This window comes from Acartia tonsa, chromosome 7 (assembly GCF_053477335.1).
Source record: "Acartia tonsa isolate MP-2025a chromosome 7, ASM5347733v1, whole genome shotgun sequence".
Lineage (NCBI taxonomy): Eukaryota > Metazoa > Arthropoda > Copepoda > Calanoida > Acartiidae > Acartia > Acartia tonsa.
Window position 1 is genome coordinate 14,656,288 of NC_137266.1, and position 19,600 is coordinate 14,675,887.

Consider the following 19,600-nt stretch of genomic DNA (forward strand, 5'->3'; position numbering starts at 1 on the left):
ACTTAAGCTTTTCTTACATGTCTACATAACGTATTAAAATTTCATGAAGATCCGCCGCCGTTTTCCCGCTGACCGCCGACTGCGGCGGCTGGCACTGCCAAGTACAGCTGCGGCCGCTGAAAATTATATTTTGATATTTCTAATGTATAATTTACACAAAAATAAACATTTTCTGGAAAAAAAATTTTCTTCTAGCTTCAAAAATAAGAAAATTACAGCCGTTTGAAATTTTTAAGTAAAAAAAGACCTGAAAACAAAGGTTGTTAAATAAAAGGGTGAAGGAAGCGAAAATTTACTTAGACTTATAAAAGGTCGGAAATTTATTATCAAACAGGGGACTTGCACAAAAAAATTTAGCCCTCTAGCTCTAATTGGAACTGAGATAATAAGGGGGGGCGTTGAACGCCCCCCCCCCCCCCCCCCCGACTGATTAAGGTGCGGCAAGGGGCCCGACTGTAAAGGGTTAAGTCAAAATATGTAAGACTTTTTAAAAACGATCAATAGAATTAATTTGGGAAATATCAAGAAGATCAATGTTTTTCAGTCATAAGTAATTTATATTTTTTTTAATTCGCCGCTAAATTATGTTAAAAATTATTTCATTTTCCATGCATATTGTTCCATATATTAGTTGAAACTTTTTTTATCCAAGTTTATTTTCATTTTTGTAATTAGGGTTTCAGTTAGGAGTGTCTTAATTAGATATATACAATGTGCATTATATATGTGTGTTGCATGGCAGACAAAAATAATAACAAATAGAATGTTTAGATTATTTTCAATTATGCCATTTTATTAACTTTGAATGGACTTTTTTTGTCCCATTGAATATAACAACATTTTTAGACCCCAAAGTCTATTTCCAAATTTCTAATTTTCAAAGAATCCTTTTTACAATCTAGATTTTGAACCTCATAACAAACAATTAAAATTAATCAAGTTTTCTAAATTAAAAAGATAGCCTTCATATTATTTTTATCTTGTAGTATCTTTTAAATAGGAAGTTAAATTTACAAATATTTTTTAGCACTTTTTAAAAATATTACACTGTGCTAGCTTGCATCTTGTATTCCTTTCATTACATTCAATTTAAAACAATAATTACAATATTCATTTGAATTAAACTTATCTTATTTTTAATGTTATTCCTCTACATGTCTTTTACTTTCCTGTCGACATATATCTAAAATAATATTATAGACCAATTATCAACAAAAACATTCTGAAACAAGGATGACAACATCCACAAAAGCAAAGCTCTAAAACGGTAGGACAAACTTTAACACTTGTGGAGTGTCAGAACTGAATAAACAAAATAAATATAAATGTAAAAGTCGAAAATTAACGAAAATAGCTAACCTTACCAGACGTACGGACTGAACGACACTAATTATAGAACAGCTTTGCTGTCAAACCCATATTCGTAGTGCCTTAACTCTAAGCCAAAGGTACATAACATCAAATACCTGAAATAATCTTCAATTGTAAGCAATATTGGATAAAGTCAATAGAAGTTTTCACAATGGTAAGTAAAATTGTGAGCAAGCTTCCAGTCAAATGTGCTTATTAAGTCTAACTGTTCTTAATGTTGAACAAACACATAGTATAATTAAATGCATATTTAAAATCAGTTTGCCATAATAAGCGCATTTGACTGGGAATCTTACTTAAATTCCCTTAGTCTTTTAAAAAAGAAATATTTATAATTAATCTTTTAAAATAAATACATAATATTTTCTTTTTGAGCATATAAAATTCTATAAGTTTTGCTTAACGAACTTATTTATCACTAATTTAAGCTGCCAAAACCACACCTTTGGTAAAACAGTTCTAATAAATTTATGAGTTGGATTCATTTACAACTATCTCATTTCATTAAGAATTGTTTTTATTTAAAAAAAAACCTTTTAATTGAAAAATATATGAACGTTTTTGTAAACAAGGATGACAACATCCATAAAAGCAAAGCTCTGAAATGGTTGGACAAAAGGGCATTAACACTTTTATAGTGTCAGATCTGAATAATCAGAATATAAATGTATAAGAGTCAAAGCAAAATTGTATGTAAATTTGTTCAAAAAATTGCTTGGTGCGGGATAATGTTTAAGGACATACTTACATTTTTCGTACTTGATTATAGAGATTCTTCGATTATAACATTGTATTTTGTTGTCCTAGGAATCAGTATTCCAAAAATTAGATAAATCGGATAATTTGTCATTAAAAAAGTTTAATATCAACATGTTTAAAATGGACGTACGGACTACTACAGAAATTTACCAAGTTTGAAATCGATAGGACAATCCTAACATGCCTAAATTAACGAAAAGAGCTAACCGTTACGGACTGACGAACAGATGGATCGACCCTAATTATAAAATAGCTTCCCTTTTAAAAACAGTTGAAAGTAGTCTAAGAACACTCTGACCGCTAGTGTTGTTTAATTTCACATAGCCGCTGAAAAGCAATAATTTCTCACTAGTACTTACAGACGGCCGTACTGAATTCAACAGTTTTAGTGTAGTTGTGCTACAAAAATGTACTTTACACCCCGTTTTGTTGTGTAAAATTATAATACATATTAGGCTAAATGTTGATGTTTAAAGTATCTCATTTTCTGTGTATTTTTAGCATAAAGGTTGACGGATAGAATACAAATTATAGTTGGCACATCTGAATGAATAATAAAATATATAAAAAGGATGTTTATGTAAAAATTAGTATTTTATATTTTGGATAGGTTAGAAAACAAGATATTTTTTGCCTCTTACCTTTCTGTTGGTGAAAAAGATCTTATTGAAGATAGGTTTTGATAATTGAACTAATCTTCTCTACGATCTATGTTTCGTCTGATTTAAATTTTTTTGTTTTAATTATCTTAGCGGTTTTTTTTGAATTTATGGAGTTTTTATACATACAATCAATTTTCTTATTTTTTTACTATGAAGTTTCGCAAATTATGAGCAAAAAATATAAACACTAAAAATGTTAAATAGGAACGGGTTGAGTAAAATGGGGTGAGGAAGTGGGGTTACATGTAGTAAAGGGAAATTATGAATAGAAGAACTGAGAGAAAAGAATATGCGCTGGGGTAGGGGGGCGGGGGGCGAGAAGGACAAATCCAATTTATTTTATGACTGTTGAAGGGTTTTACCCAGGAATCAAGGACAAATATCATTTTAATAACACAAAAGGCGTGTCTACCAACGCTCTAGAAGTTTTAGGGATATTAAGTACCATAAGTATGCAAAAAAAGCAGCAAATAGTGACTAATTAAAAATGACGTAATGCAATACAAATGACCAATGACATGCCAGCATATATTTTACCATTGGTCAATATAAATGTATACTGGCCTATCATTGGTCATTTGTATTGTATGTCGTCCTTTTTTATAAAGCACTATTTGCTGTTTCATGCAAAAACTCATACTCATATGTAAGTCTAACTTATTTAAATTGCAATTTAATTCACCAAGGCGCTGAACCCCGTTAAGGTTTTATTTTTTTGAACATATACCACCTAATGGTTATAGCATTGTTTTAAGCCTAAAAACAATAATAATAATATGATATCTTTTATTTCTCCCCCCCCCCCCCCCCCCCCACAATAAAAATACAAGACTTCCTTTGGAATTGAAATTCAAATAACGTTAATTGCCACACATATCTTCAAACTGTTCATTAAACATTTATTTTGATAATTAAAAAGTAATAGTTCTAATTTTAAAATGTATATGCATGCCCGTGTTTTCTGGACAGTATACTGAATACCAATGCTTCCCGAAAATTTGAATCTTGAACTTTTGACAAGAAAGATATGTATATTATATTTAGTGTACATATGTTCTATACTTAGAGTACATTTCATTTATTAGCAAATAAATGTATATTTTTTAGGGGTGTCTAAATTGGAAGAACGGCAATTTATGTTAATCGTTTTATTTTTGGCTAGGTCAGGTCAGGTTACATTGGGTACTGGATAGCCAAATGTAATGTCAACTCGTAGGCTTTACTACTATGCCTATCGACGAAGCCTAAATTGTGTTAAAATAATGTCAAAAATGATCCATGTGACGTAATAAAAATGAGGGATTAACCATCTCTTTTTTAAGGGTTTTCTGTCCCACTTCACTACTCATCTCCCTCATTTTATTACTGCACATGGATTATTTTTGACAACATTTTAACACAATTTGGGCTTCGTCGATAGGCATAGTAATAAAGCCCTCAATTTTCGATGTATTTCTAAAAAAATTTTAGTTTCAGTGTTCAATTGGAACTTTGAGAGTAAGCACTATTACTAACAATCGTTTTGAGTGTGTAAGAAGCAATTTCAGTATGCTGTTTGTTTTGAAAAAAGTATTAAATTAGAAATAGAAGTATATGGAAAACGATAGAGAGTAATGTAAATTACAGACAAGCAATGTTTCTTCTAAATAAGAAATTTTGTATTTATTTTTTACACTTTCTCTCTCTCTCTCTCTCTCTCTCTCTCTCTCTCTCTCTCTCTCTCTTTCTCTTTCTCTCTCTCTCTCGCTCTCTCTCTCTCTCTCTCTCTCTCTCTCTCTCTCTCTCTCTCTCTCTCTCTCTCTCTCTCTCTCTCTCTCTCTCTCTCTCTCTCTCTCTCTCTCTCTCTATTCATCTATTTATCTATCGCTCTGTTTCTCATTCTATATCTATCTTTCCCAATTTCTAGAAATGCTATTTTTAAACTTGGATGATAAATAAACCTTATACTTAATAATCAAGGAGGTAGGGGACATTGGGCTGTTTATAACAACGTTTTCTTATTCGTTGGCTTAGTAACTTAGGGGACTTTAGCGAATTTTGATTGGATGGTTTATTAAGTTGAGTGTTGAAATGTTTCAACCATCAATTTTAATCTACAATTGGGGTAATTTGTGTATCATCATTGGAGTTGTACAACATCAATTTATCAACCATTGTCTTATCCCCTTAGATCTCTGCTTACCAATACTAGACCAATGGTTCAAATTTTGTTTTCTTTCTATTATTTAAGAAAATTATAAAAAAAATATTTTTGCATTAATTGATTCTAAAAGTGAGTTATAATTTGCTCTGTGATTACTTTAAGATTATTAAAGTCAGACTATATAGCCTATTATATATGTCTTATTTGAGACGATTAATGACAGCTTGACTAAAACATATCGTTTGATAAAGTTTTGTCCCAATTAAAATCATTGTTTGCAATCCCCAAAGAGAAAAGAAGATTTATTCTTAAACTTAAATAAACATTGCTTTTAGCTTAAATTCAAAGTTTTAGGTTGTTTGTCCCCCTCTTGCAATTTAAAAGCAAGTAAATATACATCTTTAAGGACTTTTTTTATATTTATTTTTTTCTTAATTTGTTTGGAACATTTGTCTTTGTCCTCCAGAACCCAGACAGAAAAAAGTCTTTCCAAATATTAAATAATGCCAACCTCAATTTGGTTGAGAAATTAGCTGGAAAATCCTGTTTGTATCCTGGATTTTAAATCAGGGGTGTCTTATCCTATATTTCCATCTTAAATGTTGAAAAATTTAGATACCTAGGAGACCCCAAAAGTACGCAAGTTTAAAAAGTACAAGGGAAAATAACCACTAAAACATTGCTCCTAAAAGTCTATCAAATATTATGTTTTAAGAATCTTTTTACTTTGTATATAGCTAGCGGACTCTAGGGGCACTTGAGGAATTGAATCCTAAAACCCATTTTTAATTTAAATTTAAAAAAATATTGTTTTTTTTTTGAGGGGATAATTTTTTTCTGGGGATGATTTCTCTTGGGAGGGTGTTACCCGAAAATAGTTATAAACCTTCACGGGACCTAAGAGAAGATACTCTGTTAGGGAGAACCCTATCGGTTCAGCGGTTAACGAGATCCTTTGGTATAAACAAACAAATAAACAGACAAACAGACATCGTTATACTATGTATTATAGATAGTAATTTAACCCAAACACTTTTTAAAAATTTAAATCAACAGAACCAATTTTACACGCCAGATACTTTATATTTTGTACTGTTATTAAAACATCAGGAGCATAAGAATATGGACTTAATGTTAAATTAAAGCATTTACTTCGAAATATTCAACACATTTTCTCAATTTTAGCCTGCCACTCCCATCTCCCTGATTTGCATGGCTAAGTTTAAATTGTTTGCATGGATGAGTGACTCCATCTCTCTTTACTTCTGCAACTTTATCTTATCCTGGGCTCGGCAGCTGCATCTCATCCGCAAATTTGAATGCCGTTTGGCTGCAAAAGAATTACTACAGATGGGCTAGATTTAGCCATTAATAAAGCGTGAAACCTTAAGCCATTTTTTAGATTTATTCCATGTCTTTTAAAGTTTCGTTGTGGTTTGATGGCGGTTGCCGAGCCCTGCAAGTTCTTGTATGTGTAGAAATGTATCAGCATAAATTTTGTAGGATCTTACACAAACATACAATATTTGTTTGTAATTGTCTTTTTATAATTTTTTCTTGGTTTATACAGATAAAATTAGGATTTGAATTTTTTTCCTACAACAATTAAGTGTAGTTTGACTTAGAACTAGCATTTGATTTTTTTCTTCATTTATAGTAGAGCAGCTACTATATAACTTTATTGTGTATCTGATTGCCAGACAAAGATAGGTATAAATATGCAGTTTTTTTTCAGCGCATATAATATCTTTACACAACTTTTTAAATTAAATATCATTCATTTATTTAAAAATTATTCGACAATTGTATCATATTTTTGTTGGACAAAAAAATCTAGTAAAAATTTCTATTAGAATGTGAGATTGAACTAAGTAAATATGTGTTAACTCTTAATATTTATGTTGAAGATATGAACTTAGAAATAAATTTGTATTTGAGCTGTCTTTTCTATTTTCTATGGAGCATAACAGCTATTTAAGTAGGGTATTTTCTATTTATGTAAACTTTAAATAAGGCACTTTGCAATAAGCATAAGTTTCGTTTATTGACAAAATTTTTATAAAATCGAAACATAATTAAATGAACATAAAAATTTGTACTTAAAATTGACTTACATAGTCCATACGGCCATATATAACTCAATTTCAAATCAGTTTTTTTTCTAATATTGCCTGCGGTCCTTTGGATAAAAAGTTTCCCTGTTCTCAATGATATAAACTATGGAACTGTCAGACACATTAACACACCAGCATAACACATTTTTCAACATCTAGTAGCTTCAGGGGAAAAGGCCTTGACCGAAATAATGTACTTTTTATTGATTATTAAATTTGTAGCGGTACAAAGTGTCCCAAAAATAAGCCATTCGACGTCATAAAAATGAAGGAGATGAGAGGAGAAGTGGGAAAGAAAATCCCTTAAAAAGATATGGATAATCCCTCATTTTTATGATGTCACATGGCTGATTTTTGAGACACTTTGTCACGCTACTAAATTTTTTCCACAAATGATTAAAAGATAAATAAATAACTGAAAATCACAAAACCATTTGATATATATAAATGTATTTAGTATATTGACAGACCGACGGACAAAGAAAGTTGTATAATAGATGATGCTCTTTGTTATGGGGTACAAAAAATAATATATTTATAATAAAAAGCAACTGAGAAAATAAAAAACAGACAGACAAGAAACTCTAGAGTAGCTTCGCTATTAAAAATTTTCACATTTATTTTCTTTCATTCAACTATCCCTCTATCTTGTGTTTAGAGAATAATTCAGGACTAGAAAAAGTTGTTTGAAGTTAAAAGGAATAATAAGAAAAGCGAGTTTGTTATGTAATTTGTACTTACTTATTATGTCAACCAGGTTTTTATTTTTTAGATTAATTATAAATTATTTTCTCGTATTCATTCGAATCCGGTGGATAGGAACCCGTTCTCATCCATACGAAAAAAACAATTCTAGCATCGTATTATATCCAGCTTTCTACTAATATAAAAGTGTACAATTATAAGATTAAAAACAGTTTTGTTAGCCCGTGCCTCGGCACCTCGGGGGTAAAAAAACTGGTTTTAATCTTATAATTATACATTCTATATCCGCGAAAAGCAGTTTATAATAATAATGAAAGAAATAACTATTATGATTTTTAAATCCAATAAACAAGGATAAATTTGCGTTGTAAGAGTTGTTGAAAAAAATAACATTTCAATTACATTAGCAGTTGATGATATGTTAAAACTATTTTTTGTTTGTTTGTCCACTTTTTGTCCTTTTTTGTCCTCACCAACCATTGAACCGATGGAGTAACTCGTTTAATGGAAGCTTCTCATAGCTTACGGGATACTTTAAGCCTATTCAATTCAATTAATTCTCCTAGAAGATAGGAGTCCAGCTGCAAGTTTGGACAAAAAATAACACCATTTATAGACGTCTATAAACATTTGAGTGCTAACGACATCGAACCAAAAGTATAAAGTAGCAGTGCTACTTAAAAGATTAATATTAGTTTTATTGGACCTAAATATTGCGTAAAAATCCAATTAAATTGTTTCAAGATTAAAAGAGTTGTTTATTCATTTTTTTGTTGCAAAAATGCACCAATAAACATGTTTTGGTGGTTTGATAAATTATTACTTGGTTGATGATTTTAACTAAAATAATGCCAAAAGCATTGAAAAACAAATTATTACCCAAAGGGGTTACTGACTAAACACTTTTTGGCTGTTTGACCTAAAGATGTAATTTTTCATATTGATGAGTTTTGTATGTTTTTTAGCTTTTATCTTTAATTGTATTGGAAATTTGAAAGAAATAATCATATAAAAGTAACAAGATGTCTGGATGTTTGTATGTGTGATGTGTAGTAAATAATCTCACCAACCCCTAAATTTATATGGTTCTCCTTTACAGTGAAACATCTTATAGGTTTATAACTACGGAGGGCTTTGTGAAGGATACCTTTCAAAAGAAATTTATCTGGAAAAATGACTCCCCTTAATCGTCTGCTTAATTTTTCTATTTAAACCTAAAATCGAAAGTATAGGGTCAACTTCCCCATCAACTCCTATAGGCTGATAGCAATTGTATATAGAGTAGTTGTGTTGTAATAAAAAGCATACAAATGTTTTCTATATTTACTGAGCCATATTGAATCCCATGTTATGGAGTTTTCCTTTTGCAAAGCAATGTTTCAAAATTGTAAAAACTTATTTTATTGTCACAAATTTCTATTTGCAATTTTCAAAATATTGTACAATGTATTGTAGTTGTTAGAAGAGCAGCTAATTATGGTTTGTCCGTTTGTCTGTTAGTCAAATTAAATGACAGTAACTTTCTTTTTATTGGCGGATTTTCTTAATATAATTAAAAACATAGAATATATCATTTTTACACTTTTGATAAATATTTACTCCTATTCTTTCTGGGGGGGGGGGGGGTGGCATCCAAAATAATGTTAGCTTGTTATGGCTGCGCTGTGGACCAAATTGTCCCAGTTGTATGTATTACTTTATACTTTTCTTTCATGTTTTATTTGATCTAGAGTAAGAAGAATATATTATTGTTTACATAGCTTCTCAAACAAATTTTTAGGGTCTGTCCGTATGTCCATATTTTCGCCCGAGCCAATAAAATTTGATATTCTTGGTCACTGTCAAAGATAGATGTCTGATTTTTTGTGTGTATATTCCCCTTAATAGAATTACATGATATTGGCAGCCAAATTTCTGTTTTACTGCTTTTTAGACGCTTTTATCCAAATAACCTTTTGCTAATTTTAGGTCATAATTTTTATCATAGATCTATGCTTTAAATACTTTCAACTCCTAGTTTAACCCTTATCCCCCATTCAATTGTTCTTTATATTTTTTTTTATTTTGATGGTGTGTGATTGCGTTTTATTTTGTTTTCGCGTTGCTATAAAAAAGTGTGCCCTTGTTAACTATAGCTAGATATCTATGTAGTAAAGCAAAGAGTAACATATAGCTCTAAGTAATATAAACTAAGAATCAGCGTAAAATGGCACTAAAAAATGACGTCATACAATAAAGTTGACCAATAAGAGGCCAGTATACACTGACATTAACCAATGGTAAAATTTATACTTGCCTCTCATTGGTTATTTTATCGTATGACGTCATTTTTTGGTGCCACTTTACGCTGTTTTCTGGACTAATATAATTTTCTGATTTTTCATGACATTTTGTTATACAAGGGGAACTTGATTTTCTTAAACCACGCTCTCTGGTTGTTTCAGATTATTTATAGGCCTTGCTTGGTCGGTCATGATTATATCTATATGCAATTTAGAACTTAAATTTGTCTTTTTATATCAGATGTCATTTTGATATTTAATCTTGATTATTTAATTACAACTCAGTTCTGTGTCTAAATATAGAACAGAATGCATAATATCATATATCGGGCTATGCCATGGAGGGAAAGGAAAATTGTAGTTAAATTTGTATAATCCTACTTTCACTTCTAACATTTGTAGAACAATATTGTTAAAATATTTTCAAATAACAATTGGAAAGGAAGGTAGGTGTAGGCATAGACGTCCAGGGGGGGGGGTAATGGGGTGATTACCCCCCCCCCCCCCCAAAAAAAAAAAAAACGAATTTGGGTGTACTACTAAATATTTATTTCACACAGCTGACTTCCCCCCCCCCCCCCCCTATTTTCATATCTACAGGCATAGGTTCCGTAGGAACCGCATTCACAAACCAAAGTGTAGAGTAGCTTTAACCTTAGCCTTAACATTAACCTTTAACTTTTGTGAACTCTGTCTCAATGATAGTCTAAGTAGGACCTGCACTTATAACTAACCAAACAATGTATTTCACCCCCCCCCCCCACCCCCCCACCCCCCGCCCATAATTGTTTTAACGCACGAACAGTTTAAAATCAAATTTTTTCCCTTACTCTTCATGTATTTTATTTTTATTTTATATCTTTTAATATTTTAACGCACGAATAACCTAGAATCTAATCTTTCCTTTCAACCAACATGTTTTTATATTTGATCATAAATTTACATAATATTTTAAAGAACTATCTAACATATTAAAAAAACATCTTATTTCTGAGGACAACATTTATTATTATTATTTATCTGCATCAAAATAATAAAATGACTAATTGACAACTGGACAGCTCTGTAATTTCCAAAATCTCAACCTTTTTAATCCATTTCATCAGCGCTCCAGACCCCATATTGTCCATAAATTGGTTCTCGTGCCTGGAGCTCGTCGATGATCTCCCTCTGGGCTATGACCTGTTGGTTGACCCGCGCCAGGATGTCCATATTCCTCTGAAAGGACCTGGTAATAACAGGAAGCGCTCTAATCAGGGCAGCAACAATTTCATAGTTGCGACGAACGTTCCTAAGCACTTCCTCGTCGCACACAGCATGGCGGATTCTCCGAAACATGATGAGGTCCCCATCGTGAAGCAAGTCCATCACCCGGCGCCTCTGGGCGAACCAGAGGTCCACAACGCGTAAATCTACGCTCGGGTGAGGGACTAAGTCGGGAATGGCGGCGCGATTTAAAGCGGCCTGGACGGCGGGCATGACGGGGTCGTCGTTCTCGTCGTCGTCGTTCTCGTCGCCCTCGTTCTCGTTCTCGTCGCTGCTGGAAAATAAATCTATAACAGGAGGTTCTGGGACACCAGCACCTCCGCCTCCTTGGACTCCCTCCACCTCTTCCGCTGGAACTGCCGGCGCTTCAACTTGTATAATCTGAATTTCTTCTTGGTCGGACATTTTAAAACAATTGAATTTCAAGTCAAATAACCCCCTATTTATACCCCAATTGTGTCATATTCAAGTGTTTTATAAACCATTTTAAGATTAATAATTAATCCCCCAATCACATCTCTCATATGACCTAAGAAATCAAACCATCCCCCTTGACCGTGCATCAAAACAACCCCCCCCCTCTTTATTCTTTACCCACTTGTTAAATCCTTCCGCAACGGAAACGCGCGAAATTCCTAAAGCATCAACAGACGATTTCCCCTATCTCCCCCAGTTCCTCCGTCTCCCCCCTCTCCCCCGCTCCCATTCTCCCCAAAGCACAAATTAGCGCCTAATTAAAGAATCAAAGAATTATGTAAGAAACTAAATTAGTATTTTAACCCCTTACCGTTTATTACTATTTATTACTATTGTTTTGTTTCTTCATTTAAGCAGTTGTCTACCTTATAAATTTAACTTATATTAAAATTTACTTAATTAAATATTTCAAAACCTTTACAATAATTAAAAGTCATATATTATCCTATCGCATCAAATAAGTCAAATATGTCAAATCCTCTAAATCCAACTTTCCTCCCCCTCCTTTTCCTTTTTCCCTCTTTTTACCTTCTATTTTGAAAACGTCTCTCAAACTTAACCTTGTCAGTGCAGCCCCCTACATTAAACTTTCTCAATTAATAATTACTTAATATTCTATTTATTCTACTTATTTTCCGTACGCAATCAATGATTGTCTCTCCACTGCACATTGAAAAAACTGCATGTCTGTAACTACGTATGCAATAAGATTGCAACGAAAAGTACTCAAAACACTAAAATCAGATTCCGGAGGAATCGAACCCATATATATATACAAACTGGGACTATATCCCAGCCTCAAAAAACAAAATCAGATTCCGGAGGAATCGAACCCATACATACTGGGAATTATACCCATACTCAAAAAACTAAAATCAGATTCCGTAGGAATCGAACCTATACATCAACTCCTTGTTCATACCCCCATTTTATATATCGCTCACATCATACACACCATTTACTTTGCGATTTTTTGCGATTTTCTGCGATTTTTTGCGACTCTTTGCGATTTTTTGCGATTTTTTGCGATTTTTTGCGATTTTTTGCGATTTTTTGCGATTTTTCCAACAATATACCTTGTTTTTATACTATGGCTCCTGAGTTTTTGGCTGGTTATCCGAAATACGCGCCGTTATCTTGGGGTCAGGTGTGAATACACCCCACTCACAGTGGGAGTTTTTCACACTAGATTTTAAAACAGTTGTTTAAAAAGGAAAAGTGTCTAGTAGGGTTGCCAAGGATCACGACGGGAATAGTGACTTCTTAGGAAGGCTTTGGTTCCCTTAATTGTTCCAAACTTACACTTGGAGAAGTCGCGACCAATGGTAGGAGGATAGCTGCACACAGTAGAATATAATTTGTCATTTATATTTATATTCCTTATTATGTCATTATGTCTATCAGACATTGCACTGGCTTGGCAAGCGCCAAAGTTTACCAGAGGCTCAACAACCCTGAGAGGGTTACGCCATCCAACTGGTGCAATGTCGCATGGGATTCAATAATAAAATAAAACATATATTTGTATTGCTATTAAATGAACTAGGTGGTGACGTGTTCAGTCCCGTGCAAGGTACTATATCAACCTGCGACTATGTAAAAAACACAAACCAAAGCATATCAAGACACCAATGCATCAAACTACATAGTAACCAGTATAAATTATTTAAATTAAAAATATGTTGTACCTTTATGAGGAAAATAAATCTTATCTTATCTTATCTTATACATTATCAATACCCCCCCCCCCCCAAAAAAAAAAATAAAAAAATCCCTAACAAAAAAAAAATTTACCCCCCAAATAAAAAAGCTTGGACGCCCCTGGATGTAGAACATAATTTTAACGTGTATTAACCTATCCCTGCATTCCGGCATATATTGGGCCGGGTGCATAGTCACTAGTTTTAGGTTTCACAATCATATGCCAAATTTTTGGCAGCGATGATTCTATACAAGTATCTTCGCATGTTGAACTTATTGTTTGTCAGCAGCTGTTGTAAGAAATGATGACATTTATATTTTGCTCAAATTACAACAACTAATCATTAAATAATAGATTATTCCAAGTTTTGGAAAATAAAAAAGAACTGTTTTTAAAAAATTAATTTAATTTTTAATCAGTGGCCCAAGAATGTCTTTAAATTACACCCCCCCCCCCCCCCCCTCCTCACAATGCTTTGATCTCGTGCCTATTGCCATCCTTCTATATTTACATTTACAAATATAAATATCTTTATTGCGTTGTTGTTTGGGTTATGAGGAAACGTCACACAGAAGGGTGTGTGTGTGGGTAATTGTGGGAGTGTGTGTGTGTGTGTGTGTGTGTGTGGGTATGTGTGTGAGTGTGTTTAAGAGTTGAGAATACTTGTGCATAAATGATTCTATTTCCTCTGCTGGATAATAAATGGATAGAATTCTGATTTTAGCTCCAACCAAACCAATTTCACCTTTAATCATACTTCTGAGCAGTGCTCGGCATCCGCAGATGCTTAATGTATTACAGCCGAGCCCTGCTTTTAATGTTTACAAAAGAAATCACCAAAAATGAAAACAAAAAAGCATGAACGACATACAGACGGACAATCACGCTATAGATTACATTACATTTCCCCCTAGCGTTATGGACTGTCTCAGTGACGGACGAATGGATGGGGTAGTGAATTATAGAGTAGCATCGCTACTAAAAATTATTTTTTAAAAATCCTTATCTTAAACATTAAATAACAATTCATAATAATCTACAGCTTGGATAAGATTAGATTATTTAAAATTCAATTTTAGGATTTTAGCGTCTTATTCTTAAAGGTAGAATATAATATCTTAGGGCAAATAAAAAAAAATATCTCTAATTCATGAACAAAAAAACTGTAAAATGAAACTAAGAGTGGCTGCAACTTTTGATGCATTTTACACATAAACATTATACCTGCAAAAATGCATGAAATACTGTAAAATTAACGGTGGTTTTCCTCAAAGTAATTAGTCGAGCTCAAAACCACTTCCCCCTCTAATTTTGAAATAAATTGAAAATAAGGGGTTATTAGGTTAGGTTAGGTTATGTGGAGTTGAGTCCCCTGCAGGGATTAGGCAAAAGTAACCCTACAAGCTTATTTTCAATTTATTTAAAAATTAAAGAAGGGAATGGATGTTGTGCTCGCTAGACATTTCATGGAAGGCACCAAATTATCCGTTAGATACACGAATGAAATAGTGTGTATTGGTAGAGATAATGTACTATTCTATCTTAGACATTCTAGATTTGTTTTTTATATGATTCAAAGAACTACTAAATCAACAAGGATGACAACATCCAATAAAGCGAAGCACTGAAACGGTAGGAAAAACGGATATTAACACTGATGTAAAGGTATAAGTGTCGAAGAAAAATTTAAGTAAATTTGTTGAAAATCTGTTTGATACTACTGAGTTACTACGCTTTCTAAATCGTACGTAACTACTACAGGAATCACCATGCAAAGTTTGAAATTGATAGGACAATTCTAACATGCCTATATTAACAAATAAAAGCTATCTGTCTCGGACGGATGTACGGACGGACCGACTCTAATTATAGAGAAGCTTCGCTTTTAAAAATTTTCAAAGTAGAAAGAAATCACCCCGAAAAATACCCCTTCTATTTTTTTTTGTTTTTTTTTATCTAAAATCAAGAATTAAAGGTGTGAAGTGACTTTATAGTGTCCCTATAGGTCTTTTATCCACTATAAGTTACATAAAAAAGGATTTTCATTCTTCTATAGGGGACACAATAATATACATAATACAAATAAGAATTAATATTGATAATATTTTAAGGTAAATGTATTGTCGGCAGAATAATGCACGGTGGAATGATCCATAGACAGGTGGGTTAATTATTTTCTCGTATTTATTCGAATCCGGTGGATAGAAACCGGTTCTCATCCATACTAAAAAATTGTCTAGCATCGTATTATATCCAGCTTTCTACGAATAAAAAATGTACAATCATAAGATTAAAACCGGGGCTAAAAAAAACTGGTTTTAATCTTATAATTGTACATTATTTATCCGCGGAAAGCTGTTTATAATACGATGCGAGAAATAACTATTATTCATTCTATAATTATTAAGTAGTATGATGTCTTTGAGTCTCTCTGCTATCACTTAAATTGCTGAAGGACTTATTTATAAAGTCCTATAAAGAGTGAACATTTTTATTAGAATCAAAAGTAATTTTAGCAAACTATTGAAGTAGAAATATTAGAGTAAAACACTAGAGGGAGAAAGGGTTAAAAAACTGTATCTCCCCATCGCAACCAGCCGGTGCAACCCTTATATTGGGTAATTGAAAATCAACCAATGTGTCGCTTATATTAACACAGCCAAGTAGCATAAAATAATTTAGAAGCAGACGAAAGAGGTCTTTAAAAAAATAAGGGAGGTAGTTGTCTGTATATACATCTATACTATAGATCTGTTGTAGAAATGTTACTCCTTAACTTACTATGTCCGTTTGTATATATATCTGGATAAATAGCAGACTTTTAAAGAAGTTTCTTTTTACTATTGAACATCTTTTCGTTTACTCACTTTGAGCGTCGTTCCTTCTAAATTCAAATTTTATGAGAAAAATTATGCTACAATCAAAAATAAATGAAAAAAATTTTCTTCTTGAAGATTCCCAGTAGTACCTAATAGATTTATCGGGTATAGTCCCTTTCGTGGCAACGCCCCTTAAGGTGCGTTTTTTCGTTTTTTCACAGTAGCTTTTCTCCTATTTCTATCCCCTGCGGGGGCTCTAACCCTGCGGGACAATCAACTGACCCAATATATCCTAACCTAACCTAAGATAACCTATCAAAAGCTGTTTTGAAAATACGACGAATCGCACCTTAAGGGTCGTTGCCACGAAATGGACTAATCCCGATTTATCTATCCATCTGTTTGTTTTTTCTTTATTAATTAGCTTCGCTACTTATGAATGTTGTCATCCTTGTTATTAATATCAACTATTTGTTCAGGCAACACTTCATGTTGGAGATGAAATACGGGAGATAAACGGAGTCAGTGTTCAAAATCAATCCATAGAATCATTACAAAAACTTCTGAGGGAGGCGCGGGGCAGTGTTACTTTCAAGGTGAGGTATCAAGAATATGCTAAATTTGCGGATACGCCATTTGAGGCCTCTACCGACGTAAAATATTTTCTTTTAAATTTAGGTTAAGATCAGCTGTTAGGCGGCGCTCTTTTCGCAGAACATGGGTTTTTGGGTGATATTTCTTGGGAGGATGGTAGTACCCTCCCCAAAATTAGTTATAAACCTTCCCAGGATCTATGAGAAGCCACCCTGTAAAGACAACCATATCGGTTCAGTAGTTAGTGAGATCCTTAGATACACAGTCACACACACACAGACAGACACAGATCCTGTTACTTTATCATAAGCATTGATTAGTTGGACACAATTCAATTATATTTTTACTATAAAATATCAATACAAAGATTTTTTAGTCAGGCGATTTTCTTTCCAGTTAATTAAATCTTAAGGCACCATTATTATACCCCTGTATATATGTACTACTAGCGTCTATGCCCCTAGAGGCCTCTCGAGACACTTAAGAATGAGGGGGTGGGGGGTTAAAGTCGACCTTCTCCCGATTTTCAATTTGAGTTTTGAAAAGAAAACTGAAAAAGTAAAAACAACTACTTTTTAAGAGGGGGGGGGGGAGCTTGGGCATTTTTTGGGGGGGGAGGGTTGGGGATAACATTCAAAAATATATAGAAACCCTTCCCTGTACATAATAAGTTCCACAGTAAAGGATGAAGTTAGATAGCTTGCTTAAAATTATGGGAATTATAGATTATTAATGCAGAATAAAAAATAAAAACTTTAAAATTTTAATGTGCATTTTTTTGTCGTTTTAACATTTAATGTTTACATATTTATATTTCTTATCTTCAAAAACAAACAATTATACAATTTCAGTTCATAGACGTCCAAGGGGGCTGGTAAATTGGAGATTACCTCTCCCCCCCCATTTGAAATTTACCCCTACCCTATTTCCCCCCCCCCCCCCAAACAATTTTGAGGGGGTAAATGCCCCCCCAAAATAAAAAATCTCGAACAAAAAGAATTTTTGCTCGCTTTGCGCGCATTTTTAATACTAAATATTTAATAAATTTTACCCCCGGGGTAAAAATCTTGGGGGGGGGGGGAGTAAAAAAATTTTACCTCCTCCCCCCCCCCAAAAAAAAAGCTTGGACGCCCCTGTTTCAGTTAGAACTTAAAAGGGATAGTTTCACGAAGTGCATTTAAAAAAAAATAGTGAACTGTAAGTTTTTTCTATTTTAAATAACGTAGTAGTGCATAATATAAAGTTATTGATTAAAATTAAAAGATTTGACCAGGGATTTTCCTTAAAAAATGAATTTTTCATTTTTTTTTATTTTCAACTTCGTTGCATGTTATATATGGCAAAAACTTTTTTGTCATAAATACAACTTTAGTTAGCATTTACTAGTTAATAGAACTTCAAACTTTTTATACAACAAAATACAAATAACAACAAAGAATGACCAATAAAATATTTAGTATAGTACTTAGAGTAGTGATCTTTTTATATGTCTTAGTGGAATATATTAGGCATTGGATAGATATGATTGCGATAAAGAATTTTAACATTGACCTGACCGAACTTTTTTTATTTGACAATATCTCAAAAAATTAGTGATTTGCAACATAAATTACATGAGAATGGTCTTTTATATATATATATGTTGTATGGTTAGTTGGTATTTCCGCGTGAGATTATGTGTATATTGTAAGTAAACCGGACGGTTTTCTTTATTTTTTTAAAAAGAATCTATAGAAAACCTGTCCTATCATGAACTGGACGTTATTTTTTATGTTTTTTAAGTAACTGTTCAATTTTTTTTATAACTCTTGTGAAATATGTGGAAAAAGATTCTCTGATATTGGTGTTTTGGCTATACATATTTGGAAAAAATAGACCATTCTCATGTAATTTATGTGGCAAATCACTTTAACTTTTTTAGATATTGTCAAATAAAAAAAGTTTGGTCTGGTCAATGTTAAAAATTCTTTAACATATAATCATATCTATCCAATGCCTAACATATTCTACTAAGACATAAAAAAGTTCACTACTCTAAGTACCTTAACTCTTTAAATACACTTCGTAGAACTATCCCTTTAAAAAAAAATAATCATGGCAACATATTCTTAAACCTAAAATGGGGGGGGGGGGGAGTGCTTCCAACTCTTGAAGTTTTTTTTTCTGTTTAAATTTTAAAGCTTTAATATCATGTTTTTGATATTCCAGGACTCCAAAAACTTTGAACGGTACATGTGTCTGCAATTTATAAATCTTTTATGAAGATAAGTCGCATAGCATCTGTGGTGGCCATAATCAGTGGCTGCCTTGAATTGTCTTTTTGGCTGAAAATTAATACTTTCATTATTTGGTACCAAAAATACCACTTTTATTGTCGTTTTAAGGTTTTAAGAACTAAAACTTAAAGTTGAAAATTAGAATGGTTATTTTTTTTTATGTCAATTTAATAATCCTTATATTAAAGTAAAAGCATGTTTGTATATCCGTGTATCTGTGTGTCTGTACCGCAGGACCTCGCTAACCGCTGAAACGATCAGGTTCTCCTTAACAGGGTAGCTTCTCATAGGTCCCGGGAAGGTTTATAACTATTTTCTTGGGGGGTGGGACACCCCCAACCCCCCCCCCCAAATGAAAACTACCCCACCCTCCCAAAAAAAATTTTTAAAATTTTTTTAACTAAAATTAAAAATGATGGAGGGGGGGCAA

At 32.7% G+C, this 19,600-nt stretch overlaps 1 protein-coding gene across 5 annotated transcripts in view; it reads left to right on the forward strand.

The window, feature by feature from the left end:
- The window catches only part of CASK (peripheral plasma membrane protein CASK), a 139,968-nt gene that overhangs the window by 88,795 nt on the left and 31,573 nt on the right, over positions 1-19,600 (forward strand). For all 5 annotated transcript variants that reach the window (XM_080167664.1, XM_080167660.1, XM_080167663.1 and 2 more), the window contains 2 exons: positions 15,593-15,642; positions 16,780-16,896. In XM_080167664.1, the coding sequence (XP_080023790.1) occupies positions 15,593-15,642; positions 16,780-16,896 (167 nt within the window). The remainder of the gene's footprint in view (positions 1-15,592; positions 15,643-16,779; positions 16,897-19,600) is intronic.